Raw genomic sequence first — 14,620 nt, 5'->3', positions numbered from 1 at the left:
GGGAGGGATTCAACTTCCCATGCGGGTGGGCCCAGGCAGGGGGGTCAGGGAGGGCATCCTGGAGGAGGTGTTCATTTCAGAGACAGAGGGGAAATGGAGGGGTAGCACAGAAGCCAGAGGCCTGGGGCATCCTGAGACGCAGCAGGTCCTTCAGCGTGGCCCCAGCACAGAGGCGGTGGGGAGAAGGGGCACCAGGCCTGGGAGGAAACCCGCAAAGGCAGGCATGGTGCAACTCTGCTTTACCTGCTGGGGGGAGAGGGGCGAGTGGGTGTAAAGGAATAATAAGGACCGCTCGGATGCACAGGGCTTTTCTTTTCTCTTTAAATTAAACCAGCTTTCTTGACGCTGTGAAGGAGACACCAAGTGGCAGCAGTGTTCCCCCTTCCCCTTCCCAGGAGCTTAGCAGGGGGAAGACAGGCAGGACCCCCTGAGCCCTGAACCCTGAAGGAGAGATCATTTCAGGCAGGGAGAATCAGGAGGGCTTTGTGAAGGAGGTGGGATTACAAGAAGTCTTGTAGAAAGACCTGTGGTAGAAAGACAGTATTCCTAGTGGAGGGCGGAGTGTGCACTGAGGCTCCAAGCAGGACGAGCCTGGGCAGCACAGGGTGACAAGGCGAGCAGGCACAGAGCCAGTCGGCAGCTCCAGGCTGAGGCCTTGGGCTTTCTCCTCGAGTGGCTGGAACCATGTGGTCTCTGAGCATAGGTACCGCAACCCGGCTTCAAGAAGCAAGGGGACACCCGTGACCTTTGAGAGAGCCTGCTGTGAGTGCTTTGCACAGAGCTGGCGGGAGCCATGCTTTCTCCCCTCGCTGTCTCATACGCAGGCGCCCTCATCCTGGGTCTGAGTATGGAGGAGCTCCGGAGAAGTAAACGCTGACTCCCTGCCTTTCCTCTTATCTGCAGGGCCTGTGCACACAGGTTCAAACCACACCCACCGGTCCCCCTCTCCTGCCTGGCCCACCTGCCTGGGTCAGCCTGCTGTCCCACGCTGCTGCAACGCCAGCCAAGCCTGGAGCCCTGGGGCTGGCCTCTGCCCCCAAGAGCCCTGGTGCCGATGATGGGATCCCAGTCAGTCAGGGGCCTTTGTGCCCACAGAGCCCAGTAAAGAAGGCCGAGCCCCGCCCCAGCTGCCACCACCAACACAGGGAGGGCCCACAGGAGACCTGCCAGGACCAGGCTGACATCCAGTGTTGGCGCTGCGTGAGAGTGGGGCTATCACCGGCTTGAACAAACCTGAGCAGTTTAAAAAAGAAATCTCAGCCTAACTCCCTCAAAGGAGCCCTGGTGGTGCAACGGTTAAGCGCTGGCCTGCTAACTGAAAGGCCAGCAGTTCAAATCCACCAGCTACTCCTTGGGAGAAGAGACCTGGGTATCTGCTCCGGTAAACATTACAAGTTAGTAAACCCTATGGGGCAGTTCTACTCTGTCACACGGGGTCACTATGAGTCAGAATCTACTTGACACCATGAGGACCACAACCTCACCCAGGAGAAGCCCTGCGTGGAGCCATTTCTCGCCTACAAATTTTGTATTTCGAAGTGGCAGGTGGAAGGCCCAAGTGCAGTGCATCTGAGGTCCCCGCTTCCCAAGTGGCTTTGCCTTTTGGTTTTGCCAGTTTAGTTCCGCTGGTGGGGGGTGGGGCCAGTCACAAGCCAGGCCTCACCTTGGGCCGCAGCGGGTACCAGCAGAAGGCCTGTGTCGCACTGTCTCCGAAGTCCCACATGGCCAAAGGAATGAGCACTTCTCCAAGAAACACTCGCCGGGTGAGAGTGCCCAGGTGCCACACAGACACCTGCAGCCGCCGCACCGCCAGCTGGGCAGGGTCCACCTGGTACTGTGGGGACCAGAGCAGAGGAGTCATCAGCAGGGCCCACGCCCCGGGATTTCTACGGCCTCCCCTGTAGGCTGAGGGCCCCAGGGTGGCCAGGGACCATGCTGTGAGATGCTGCGAGGCTCCCTCTCTCTCGAGCACTGAGCCCCCCAAACCCTAGGTGCTCTATGCGGTGCCTGGAAACAGGCTGAGCTGCCCCTGGTGCCTGCTGAGCCAGCCCACAGTCATGTCTCTCCCATTTCCAAGAGGCAATGAGATGTCCAACCTCAGCCACCTCCACGGAAATCAAGCCAAGGCCCCACTCAGCACAGTATCTAAACTGTGTCTGGCCTACCCTGTACTCAGTTCGCAAAGCATGAGCTTTCACTCCCGTATCCTTGATAAAGCAGAGAGTCAGCAAAAAAGGGGAAGACCCTCAACCAGATGGACTGACACAGTGGCTGCAATAATGGGCTCAAGCACAACAATGATTGTGGGGATGCCACAGGACCAGGCAGTATTTCGTCCTGTTATACATACGGTCGCTATGAGTCAGAACCAACTCGATGGCACCTAACAACAACAACATGCTTGCCCTAGAAGGACAATGTGTGCTCGACACCACCAGCAGTGTGAGCCTGTCAGGTTGCACCGGCAGCCAGATTTACACATTACTGGGAGCCCACACCCACTCCAGCCACCTCATCAGGGGGAGACCCTCCCACCGGGAGCTGGGAGGTCGAGGTACCTGTGTCTGGAGGGTCATACTGCCCTTCTACAGGTGTGGGGCAGCTGGGCTGGGCTTCCCAAGAGCTTGATTAAGTCTACTTTTGTGAACCAGACCTATCTTTCATCACACTGTTAGGTCCACAGGCCATCCCCCCAAATCCTGGGATGGCTCTAATCTCTACTGGGTGAGGCACGTGATGAACACTGAAGAGCAGGGATCAGGTAACAACAAAGGTAACGAGATCTGGGGTCTCATTTCAGATCCGCACTGCAGGAATCTTCAAATTGGGGTACAAGTCCCCTGGAGCACAGAAATGCTCTCCAAGGGGTGCTCTGCTCAGAAAACTTTGTGGGATAAGTTTCTAGATCCTCAACCTTCATATGCACCTTTCTCAAGGCAGGCTGAGGACAGTTCTCACAGTCCTCATCCACCCCGAGACTTACTGTGGGGCCTGCCCCAGGTTTACAAGCCTCCTGGGTGCCCAACACTGGTTTCTGAGAGACTTTTTGATGATTAACCAGTGTGAGTGATGATTAATTTTGTGTGTCTGCTTGGCTAGGCTATGGTTCCCAGTGGTTTGGCCAAACACTAGTTGCCATTCTGTAATATAAACTAATGTAGTGTAATGTAATCACTTTCCATAATGTAATCTAATGCAATGTAATGTCATCAACGTCCACAATGCAATCTAATGCAATCATCTTCCATGTAATCAATGAATCAGTTGACAGGGGAGTTCTTTCGGGTGTGGACTGTAAATAGATACTTTGGCAGAACTCCTTCCTCCTCCCCTTCCCCTCTCTCAACTCTGCACTCTTCCAGATTCCTGACCTACAGATATTGGGACTCAAGCCTGTAGAAGTCTAGTCTGCTGCCTGACCTATGAAGTTTGGACTTGCCAGCCTCCACAATCCATGATCCAGCAGGAGTCTCTAACTTGTCACCCAACCTACAGATTTAGACTTGCCAGCCCCCACAATTGTGTGAGTCAATCCCTTGAAGTAAATCTGTCTCTCATACATATATACAGGTGGTACCTGACTTACGATGCATTCGAGTTAAAGGTGAACCGCACTTCCAACTGTCTGGCTTTAGTTTTGTTTTGTGTCGTTGGTAATATATACTACATACAATGTTGCAGAGTGTAATTTGCTGATGTTTATATGTAATGTTTCCAACCCCAAAGACAAATAAAGATCAGGTATGTAAAGATACTGATAATAAAAGGCAATAACAATGAAAACTAAAAAAAATAGGTACTTGACTTACGTCAGAGCTGAAACGGAGCCTCATCATAAATTGGGGGCTACCTGTATATGTATTATCTATATAATTGCTTCTGTTTCTCTGGAGAAACCTGGCTATGACAGCTGGCTTCCCTATCTTCCCAGTTGAACACACATTTCTATTAAAGAGAAGCTTGGCCAGCGTGGAGTATATGAATTAAGAAGAGCCACTGCAGTAAACCAGGGACTTTTATCTGGATGCTTTTCCAGGACTGCCAAAATGCTCACAATATCCTGGAAGCCTGTGGATAAAATTTTAGGCTACTTCTTTAAAATTCTGCATGAATTTTTAAAAGTAAACATTTTAAAGTAGATCATACAATTTAATATCTATTTAAATAAGTCTATCCTTATCTCAGTTTTATCTCAGTTTATGAAATCTGAAATATTTGTCTACCTCTGTTTAACAACAAAATTCCCTAACTTAGGATGAATACATTTAGATATTAACTTAAAATATGTGAGGGGTTAGTGGTTTTTCAAAACAGATTTTTAACAGGTACATGAGGAAAAGCACCAGAAACAAGTCTCTAGGCACTTGTCATTAAAGTGTGGTCCTCGGACTAGCAGCATCAGCACCCTCATCCCAGCAGCATCAGCACCACCATCCCAGCAGCATCAGCGCCACCATCCCAGCAGCATCAGCACCCTCATCCCAGCAGCATCAATGCCACCATCCCAGCAGCATCAGCACCACCATCCCAGCAGCATCAGCACCACCATCCCAGCAGCATCAGCACCCTCATCCCAGCAGCATCAGCACCCTCATCCCAGTAGCATCAGCACCCTCATCCCAGCAGCATCAGCGCCACCATCCCAACAGCATCAGTGCCACCATCCCAGCAGCATCAGCACCACCATCCCAGCAGCATCAGCACCCTCATCCCAGCAGCATCAGCAGCCTCATCCCAGCAGCATCAGCAGCCTCATCCCAGCAGCATCAGCACCCTCATCCCAGCAGCATCAGCACCCTCATCCCAGCAGCATCAGCACGCTCATCCCAGCAGCATCAGCACCCTCATCCCAGCAGCATCAGCACTTTCATCCCAGCAGCATCAGCACCCTCATCCCAGCAGCATCCGCACCACCATCCCAGCAGCATCAGCACCCTCATCCCAGCAGCATCAGCACCCTCATCCCAGCAGCATCAGTGCCACCATCCCAGCAGCATCAGTGCCACCATCCCAGCAGCATCAGCAGCCTCATCCCAGCAGCATCAGCAGCCTCATCCCAGCAGCATCAGCACCCTCATCCCAGCAGCATCAGCACCCTCATCCCAGCAGCATCAGCAGCCTCATCCCAGCAGCATCAGCACCCTCATCCCAGCAGCATCAGCACCCTCATCCCAGCAGCATCAGCACCCTCATCCCAGCAGCATCAGCACCCTCATCCCAGCAGCATCAGTGCCACCATCCCAGCAGCATCAGTGCCACCATCCCAGCAGCATCAGCAGCCTCATCCCAGCAGCATCAGCAGCCTCATCCCAGCAGCATCAGCAGCCTCATCCCAGCAGCATCAGCACCCTCATCCCAGCAGCATCAGCAGCCTCATCCCAGCAGCATCAGCACCCTCATCCCAGTAGCATCAGCACCCTCATCCCAGCAGCATCAGCGCCACCATCCCAACAGCATCAGTGCCACCATCCCAGCAGCATCAGCACCACCATCCCAGCAGCATCAGCACCCTCATCCCAGCAGCATCAGCAGCCTCATCCCAGCAGCATCAGCAGCCTCATCCCAGCAGCATCAGCACCCTCATCCCAGCAGCATCAGCACCCTCATCCCAGCAGCATCAGCACGCTCATCCCAGCAGCATCAGCACCCTCATCCCAGCAGCATCAGCACTTTCATCCCAGCAGCATCAGCACCCTCATCCCAGCAGCATCCGCACCACCATCCCAGCAGCATCAGCACCCTCATCCCAGCAGCATCAGCACCCTCATCCCAGCAGCATCAGTGCCACCATCCCAGCAGCATCAGTGCCACCATCCCAGCAGCATCAGCAGCCTCATCCCAGCAGCATCAGCAGCCTCATCCCAGCAGCATCAGCACCCTCATCCCAGCAGCATCAGCACCCTCATCCCAGCAGCATCAGCAGCCTCATCCCAGCAGCATCAGCACCCTCATCCCAGCAGCATCAGCACCCTCATCCCAGCAGCATCAGCACCCTCATCCCAGCAGCATCAGCACCCTCATCCCAGCAGCATCAGTGCCACCATCCCAGCAGCATCAGTGCCACCATCCCAGCAGCATCAGCAGCCTCATCCCAGCAGCATCAGCAGCCTCATCCCAGCAGCATCAGCAGCCTCATCCCAGCAGCATCAGCACCCTCATCCCAGCAGCATCAGCAGCCTCATCCCAGCAGCATCAGCACCCTCATCCCAGCAGCATCAGCACCCTCATCCCAGCAGCATCAGCACCCTCATCCCAGCAGCATCAGCACCCTCATCCCAGCAGCATCAGTGCCACCATCCCAGCAGCATCAGTGCCACCATCCCAGCAGCATCAGCACCCTCATCCCAGCAGCATCAGCACCCTCATCCCAGCAGCATCAGTGCCACCATCCCAGCAGCATCAGTGCCACCATCCCAGCAGCATCAGTGCCACCATCCCAGCAGCATCAGCACTTTCATCCCAGCAGCATCAGCACCCTCATCCCAGCAGCATCAGCACCTTCATCCCAGTAGCATCAGCACTTTCATCCCAGCAGCATCAGCACCCTCATCCCAGCAGCATCCGCACCACCATCCCAGCAGCATCAGCACCCTCATCCCAGCAGCATCAGCACCCTCATCCCAGCAGCATCAGCGCCACCATCCCAGCAGCATCAGTGCCACCATCCCAGCAGCATCAGCAGCCTCATCCCAGCAGCATCAGCAGCCTCATCCCAGCAGCATCAGCAGCCTCATCCCAGCAGCATCAGCACCCTCATCCCAGCAGCATCAGTGCCACCATCCCAGCAGCATCAGTGCCACCATCCCAGCAGCATCAGCAGCCTCATCCCAGCAGCATCAGCAGCCTCATCCCAGCAGCATCAGCACCTTCATCCCAGCAGCATCAGTGCCACCATCCCAGCAGCATCAGTGCCACCATCCCAGCAGCATCAGCACCCTCATCCCAGCAGCATCCGCACCACCATCCCAGCAGCATCAGCACCCTCATCCCAGCAGCATCAGCGCCCTCATCCCAGCAGCATCAGTGCCACCATCCCAGCAGCATCAGTGCCACCATCCCAGCAGCATCAGCAGCCTCATCCCAGCAGCATCAGCAGCCTCATCCCAGCAGCATCAGCAGCCTCATCCCAGCAGCATCAGCACCCTCATCCCAGCAGCATCAGCACCCTCATCCCAGCAGCATCAGCAGCCTCATCCCAGCAGCATCAGCACCCTCATCCCAGCAGCATCAGTGCCACCATCCCAGCAGCATCAGTGCCACCATCCCAGCAGCATCAGCAGCCTCATCCCAGCAGCATCAGCAGCCTCATCCCAGCAGCATCAGCAGCCTCATCCCAGCAGCATCAGCACCCTCATCCCAGCAGCATCAGCACCCTCATCCCAGCAGCATCAGCACCCTCATCCCAACAGCATCAGTGCCACCATCCCAGCAGCATCAACACCACCATCCCAGCAGCATCAGCACCCTCATCCCAGCAGCATCAGCAGCCTCATCCCAGCAGCATCAGCACTTTCATCCCAGCAGCATCAGCACCCTCATCCCAGCAGCATCAGCATCCTCATCCCAGCAGCATCAGCACCCTCTTCCCAGCAGCATCAGCACCTTCATCCCAGTAGCATCAGCACCCTCATCCCAGCAGCATCAGTGCCACCATCCCAGCAGCATCAGCACCCTCATCCCAGCAGCATCAGCAGCCTCATCCCAGCAGCATCAGCAGCCTCATCCCAGCAGCATCAGCAGCCTCATCCCAGCAGCATCAGCAGCCTCATCCCAGCAGCATCAGCACCCTCATCCCAGCAGCATCAGCACCCTCATCCCAGCAGCATCAGCACCCTCATCCCAGCAGCATCAGCACCCTCATCCCAGCAGCATCAGCAGCCTCATCCCAGCAGCATCAGCACCCTCATCTCAGCAGCATCAGCACCCTCATCCCAGCAGCATCAGCACCCTCATCCCAGCAGCATCCGCACCACCATCCCAGTAGCATCAGCACCACCATCCCAGCAGCATCAGCACCCTCATCCCAGCAGCATCAGCACCTTCATCCCAGTAGCATCAGCACCTTCATCCCAGCAGCATCAGTGCCACCATCCCAGCAGCATCAGTGCCACCATCCCAGCAGCATCAGCAGCCTCATCCCAGCAGCATCAGCAGCCTCATCCCAGCAGCATCAGCAGCCTCATCCCAGCAGCATCAGCAGCCTCATCCCAGCAGCATCAGCACCCTCATCCCAGCAGCATCAGCAGCCTCATCCCAGCAACATCAGCACCCTCATCCCAGCAGCATCAGCATCCTCATCCCAGCAGCATCAGCACCCTCTTCCCAGCAGCATCAGCACCTTCATCCCAGTAGCATCAGCACCCTCATCCCAGCAGCATCAGCACCTTCATCCCAGCAGCATCAGCACCCTCATCCCAGCAGCATCAGTGCCACCATCCCAGCAGCATCAGCAGCCTCATCCCAGCAGCATCAGCAGCCTCATCCCAGCAGCATCAGCACCCTCATCCCAGCAGCATCAGCACCCTCATCCCAGCAGCATCAGCAGCCTCATCCCAGCAGCATCAGCACCCTCATCTCAGCAGCATCAGCACCCTCATCCCAGCAGCATCAGCACCACCATCCCAGCAGCATCAGCACCACCATCCCAGCAGCATCAGCACCCTCATCCCAGCAGCATCAGCAGCCTCATCCCAGCAGCATCAGCACTTTCATCCCAGCAGCATCAGCACCCTCATCCCAGCAGCATCAGCACCCTCATCCCAGCAGCATCAGCACCCTCATCCCAGCAGCATCAGCACCCTCATCCCAGCAGCATCAGCACTCTCATCCCAGCAGCATCCACACCACCATCCCAGTAGCATCAGCACCACCATCCCAGCAGCATCAGCACTACCATCCCAGCAGCATCAGTGCCACCATCCCAGCAGCATCAGCACCCTCATCCCAGCAGCATCAGCACCACCATCCCAGCAGCATCAGCACCCTCATCCCAGCAGCATCAGCACCCTCATCCCAGCAGCATCAGCACCACCATCCCAGCAGCATCAGCACCCTCATCCCAGCAGCATCAGCACCCTCATCCCAGCAGCATCAGCACCCTCATCCCAGCAGCATCAGCACCCTCATCCCAGCAGCATCAGCACTCTCATCCCAGCAGCATCCACACCACCATCCCAGTAGCATCAGCACCACCATCCCAGCAGCATCAGCACTACCATCCCAGCAGCATCAGTGCCACCATCCCAGCAGCATCAGCACCCTCATCCCAGCAGCATCAGCACCACCATCCCAGCAGCATCAGCACCCTCATCCCAGCAGCATCAGCACCCTCATCCCAGCAGCATCAGCACCCTCATCCCAGCAGCATCAGCACCCTCATCCCAGCAGCATCAGCACCACCATCCCAGCAGCATCAGCACCCTCATCCCAGCAGCATCAGCACCCTCAGCCCAGCAGCATCAGCACCTTCATCCCAGCAGCATCAGCACCCTCATCCCAACAGCATCAGCACCCTCATCCCAGCAGCATCAGCACCCTCAGCCCAGCAGCATCAGCACCTTCATCCCAGCAGCATCAGCACCTTCATCCCAGCAGCATCAGCACCCTCATCCTAGTAGCATCAGCACCCTCATGTCATCAACATCAGCACCCCCAGCACCAGCTGGTTAGAAATGCAAAATCTCAGGCCCAGCCCAGACCTGCTGAGTTAGAACCCGTATTTTTATAAAACCCCCAGGGAATTGCTATGCACATAAATTTTGGGAAGCACTGCTAGTCCATCCTGGTGTAGCAACGTACTTCTAGGTACTTGTAAGCCTCAGTTTCCCCACTGGGAAATAAGAATTCTAACACTTAAAGAGTATAGAAAGTACTTGGCTGCTGTAAGAGCACTTGCAACAATAGCTATTATTATTTCACAAACTCAGGGCTCTCATGCTGGCTGCCTGGAAGGCCCCTGGCTTGAAGCTCATAAATGCCTCAACTCACCAAGAAAGACCACAAGCCCTCTCTCTCCCTTGGCAGGCTGAGATTATGGGACCCTGGGCTGCCCAGCCTTCGCTGGGTGTCTCCATGTATCTGCCTGCTGTCCTCCAGCCAGCTGTCTGCACAAGCCAGGCATTAGTTCCAGCTCTCCCCCTAAATCAGGGAGCCATGCAGCCCCTCCCCACCTCTGCCCTAAAACAAGCCATACTTCTTTAATACCCAAGGAAGTGAAAAATCCAAACAGCTTTTCATAACAATTTTTTTTTTTTTTTATAAAACCAAAAACACCAAACCCCTTGCCATCAAGTAAATTCCGACTCATAGGGACTGTATAGAACAGAGTAGAGCTGACCCATAGAGTTTCCAAGGAGCGCCTGGCAGATTTGAACTGCTGACCTCTTGGTTACAAGCCGCAGCACTTAATCACTCCGCCACCAGGGTTTCCTTTTTTTTTTTTTTTTCCATAAAATCACAAGCAAACTGGGTCTGCCAGATATTACAATAAAGGAGCACTTTTTAGAAGATACTAACTCTGTGGTGGAGCTAAGGAGCCCTGGTGGCACAACGGTTAAGCACTCGGCTACTAACCGAAAGGTCGACAGTTTGAACCCACCAGCCACTGCGTGGGAGAAAGATGTGGCAGTCTGCTCCCATAAAGATTACCAAAACAAAAACCAAACCCACTGCCGTTGAGTTGACTCTGACTCATAGCGACCCTACAGGACAGAGTAGAACTGCCCCATAGAGTTTGCAAGGAGCACCTGGCAGATTTGAACTGCCGACCTCTTGGTTAGAAGCTGTAGCACTTAACCACTACACCACCAGGGTTTCCCAGTAAAGATTACAGCCTAGGAAACCTTATGGGGCAGGTTTTCTCTGTTCTATAGGGTTGCTATGAGTTGGAATCAACTCCATGGCAATGCGTTAGTAGTCCATACTACTCAGAATACCTCTCCGGTAGTCATAAAAATTCAACAGGACAACCTGGTTTTTAAAATTACCCTGTGCCCAGTTGTTAGTCTGAGAGAGGCTGTTGAATTCTTTTTAAACGTTTTCCCAGAAATCATTAATCAAAAGCCATTCTTAGTACAGCCAACTCTGTGCTTTTCCTTGACGAAGGCAGAAATTTCTTTTCTACCTACTTGCCACTGATTGACAGGGGCCTGCAGAAATATAGAGGTGTCTGCACTTATGTTTAACTGACCCAAGACTTGGAAAAGTCCATCCGCTTGACTCTGACCCCTCCACCCCAACCTGGGACAGGGAGGACAGCTCATAAATATTTGCCCAGGAAGTACCTTCAGAGTCTCCTGAAAGATTGGGTCTGTTGTGTTCTTCTGGACTCTGGTCTTGCGTTTGCCCTGGGAGGATCTGTCAGGCAGCAGGTAGATCTTTATATACCTGGTAAACAAAGGCAGACAGGACCAGGAGCAAGCTCAGTGGGGGCCAAAGAGTTCAGGAAGTGCACACATCACACATCAGTGCTTTCTTTACCCTGCTTCCAGCCCAAAACCTTCTTCTGAAAGTGAATTTGACTTCATAAAACAAGCTAATGAGTGTTACTGGCCATGGACAACACGGTTAGCACTAGGTATAGTTCTGATTTACACTGTCTTTGACCAAATGTTGACTCTGGGGGATGCGAACATCCCCTTGCTTTCTTCATGCACTACTCAGAATCTATCCTCTCATCACCTGTCATTTGCTGAAGACCATGCAACCAGAGGCTCTAAGCGCTCCATGGGCTTCGAAGTCGTCTAATCTCCTGGATGTGGAGGCCATGAGCCAGCTTCCCCACCCTCTACCTTACCATTCCCAACAACAACAAAAAGTGGAAACGTAAATCATGTGCCCTCACTCTTTGCTTTTTGATTGTACTCCTCCTGACCGTCGAAAAATGGAGGAGAAACTGCTGAGTCTGCAGGTAACTCAACTGAGAGGTGGACGTCTCCTCCATCCCCTCAAATCTTGGCTTAGAGGAAGAACATGTCTCCTGCACTGTTCTTGGCTAATCCTTCCACTTTGGCCCCTAAATGACTGTGATGGTTAATTTCATATGTCAACTTGGCTAGGCTATGATGTCCAGTTATTTGGTCAAGCATTAGCCTAGTTGCTGTTAATGAAGTAGATAAGTGTGACTAAATCAATTGGTCCTAAGTAAAGCAGATTTATTTAAGGACTGAGGTGTGCCTGACCCAAGCCTCGGTGCTTTCAATCAACTCATATTTATGTGAAAGCTGGACAATAAATAAGGAAGAGCACAGAAGAATTGATGCCTTTGAATTATGGTGTTGGTGAAGAATATTGAATATACCATGGACTACCAGAAGGACGAACAAATTTGTCTTGGGAGAAGAACAGCCAGAATGTTCCTTAGAAGAGAGGATGGTGAGACTTTGTCTCACATACTTTGGACATATTATCAGGAGGGACCAGTCCCTGAAGAAGGACATCATGCTTGTTGAAGTAAAAGGTCAGCATAAAAAAGGAAGACGCTCACTGAGACAGATTGATCCAGTGTCTGCAACAATGGGCTCAAACGTAGCAATGACTGTGAGGATGGCACAGGACCAGGCAGTGTTTTGTTCTGTTGTACCTAGAGTCACTATGAGTTGGAACCAACTCAACAGCACCTAACAACAACAACAAAGCAGATTACCTTTCATAATATGGGTGGTCTCCTCCAATCAGTTGAAGGCCTTAAGAGCAAAATGGAGTTTCCCTAGGGGGTGTCCTGCTTCCAGACAGTAAGTAGAGATTTTGCCAGAACTCTCTCACTCTTCACTTTTCCCATAGCCTGACCTACGGATTTTGAGACACAAGCCTGCAGTCTCTAACGTGTTACCTGGCCTACAGATTTTGACTTGCCAGCTTCCCACAATTACAGGAGCCAGTTCTTTAAAATAAATCCCTCTGTATAGGTACAGATATATGTGCACACACACACATACAGACATACATACATTTCACTGGTTGTTTTTCTGAAAACTCTAAGACAATGACCCCATCTGCTTCCTCCACCAGTTTCATTGACGGCAACGCCTCTGCTAGCCCAGACCCTGCAATTACAGGCTGGAAACATGTGCAACTTCCCCAAAGCAAAAAAAGAAAAAAAAGCAATAACCATCCCTCTATGTGTGTTCCACCTGTATACCTAGTTCAGGCCTCTTCTTCCTTTCAAGTCAAGCTTCTTGGAAAAATATTCAAGGCTCACTGTCTCCAATTCCTCACCGTGAATTTACTCTTAAATTGCCCTGGTGGTACAGTGGTTAAGCATTTGGCTGCTAACCAAGAGGTCAGCAGTTTAAATCTAACAGTTGCTCCTTGGAAACCCTATGGAGCAGTTCTACTTTGTCCTATAGGGTCACTATGAGTCAGAATTGACTTGACAGCAGTGAGTTTGGCTTACAAGATCTCACACGTATAAAACAGTATATATAAATACATTTTAAAGCATTATAATATAATACACACCCTTGTACCTCCCACACAGCATTATAAATAGAATATAACAATGACTTCTCTACCATAATCCTGTCCCTATCAAGTGACAACCATCCTGAACTTTGTATTTATCATTCCTTATGCTTTCTTACTTGACCAATAAGATATTTTGAAGTGCGTTGATTAACTTCCAAACATTTGGGAATTTTCCAGATATCTTTGGTTACTTTTTTTTTTCCTTTGGTTATTGGTTTCTTACTTTACTATGGTCAAAATGACATACTGTGAATGATTTCAATCCTTTAAATCCATTGTGACTTGTTTTATGGTCCAGTCTATGGTCTATCTTGGTGAATGTTCCATGTGCACTTGAAAAGAATCGCTATTCTGCAGTTTTTGTGAATAATGTTCTATAAAAGTTAATTATATCGGGTTGGTTGGTGGTGCTGTTCAATTATTCTATAGCCTTTTTTTTTTTTTTTTGTCTATGTGTACTATCAGTATCAAAGAGGGGTATTAAAACCAACTATAATTATGCATTCAGTTCTGCCATTTTTGCTTCATGATTGCTGACATTGTTTTAGGTACATACACACTTAGGATTGCTATGTTTTCTCCAAGGACTATTGACCCTTTTATCATTATGACATGCCCTGCTTTATCTCTGGTAATACTTCTTGTCCTAAAATATGCGTTTTTTTATACTAGTATAACCACTCCAGCTATCTTATTTATGATTATATGATATATCTTTTTCCATATTTTTACTTTTAACCTGTGTCTTTTTATTTGAAATGTGTTTCTTGTAAACAGCATATAGGTGAGTCTCACATTTAGATTTAGTCTGACAATCTCTGCCTTTTAATTGAAGTATTTGTTCCTTTCCCCCACGTGTCTGTCAGTTTGTCGTACTGTGGGGGCTTGCATGTTGCTGTGATGCTGGAAGCTATGCTACCGGTATTCAGATACCAGCAGGGTCACCCATGGAGGACAGGTTTCAGCTGAGCTTCCAAACTAAGATGGACTAGGAAGAAGGACCCAGCAGTCTACTTCTGAAAAGCACTAGCAAGTGAAAACCTTATGAATAACTGTGCAACACTGTCTGATATAGTGCTGGAAGATGAGCCCTCCAGGTTGGAAGGCACTCAAAAGATGACTGGGGAAGAGCTACCTACTCAAAGTAGGGTAGACC

General features: G+C 51.6%; 1 protein-coding gene across 8 annotated transcripts in view; it reads right to left on the bottom strand.

The window, feature by feature from the left end:
• SYTL3 (synaptotagmin like 3) overlaps positions 1 to 14,620 on the bottom strand; it is a 113,057-nt gene that overhangs the window by 7,135 nt on the left and 91,302 nt on the right. For all 8 annotated transcript variants that reach the window (XM_064292838.1, XM_064292832.1, XM_064292845.1 and 5 more), the window contains 2 exons: positions 11,283 to 11,385; positions 1,664 to 1,834 (listed from right to left, as the gene is read on the bottom strand). In XM_064292838.1, the coding sequence (XP_064148908.1) occupies positions 1,664 to 1,834; positions 11,283 to 11,385 (274 nt within the window). The remainder of the gene's footprint in view (positions 1 to 1,663; positions 1,835 to 11,282; positions 11,386 to 14,620) is intronic.

Source organism: Loxodonta africana, chromosome 1 (assembly GCF_030014295.1).
Source record: "Loxodonta africana isolate mLoxAfr1 chromosome 1, mLoxAfr1.hap2, whole genome shotgun sequence".
NCBI classification, from domain to species: domain Eukaryota; kingdom Metazoa; phylum Chordata; class Mammalia; order Proboscidea; family Elephantidae; genus Loxodonta; species Loxodonta africana.
Note: the sequence above shows the minus strand (reverse complement) of the source record. Positions and strands in the feature narration are given on the sequence as shown.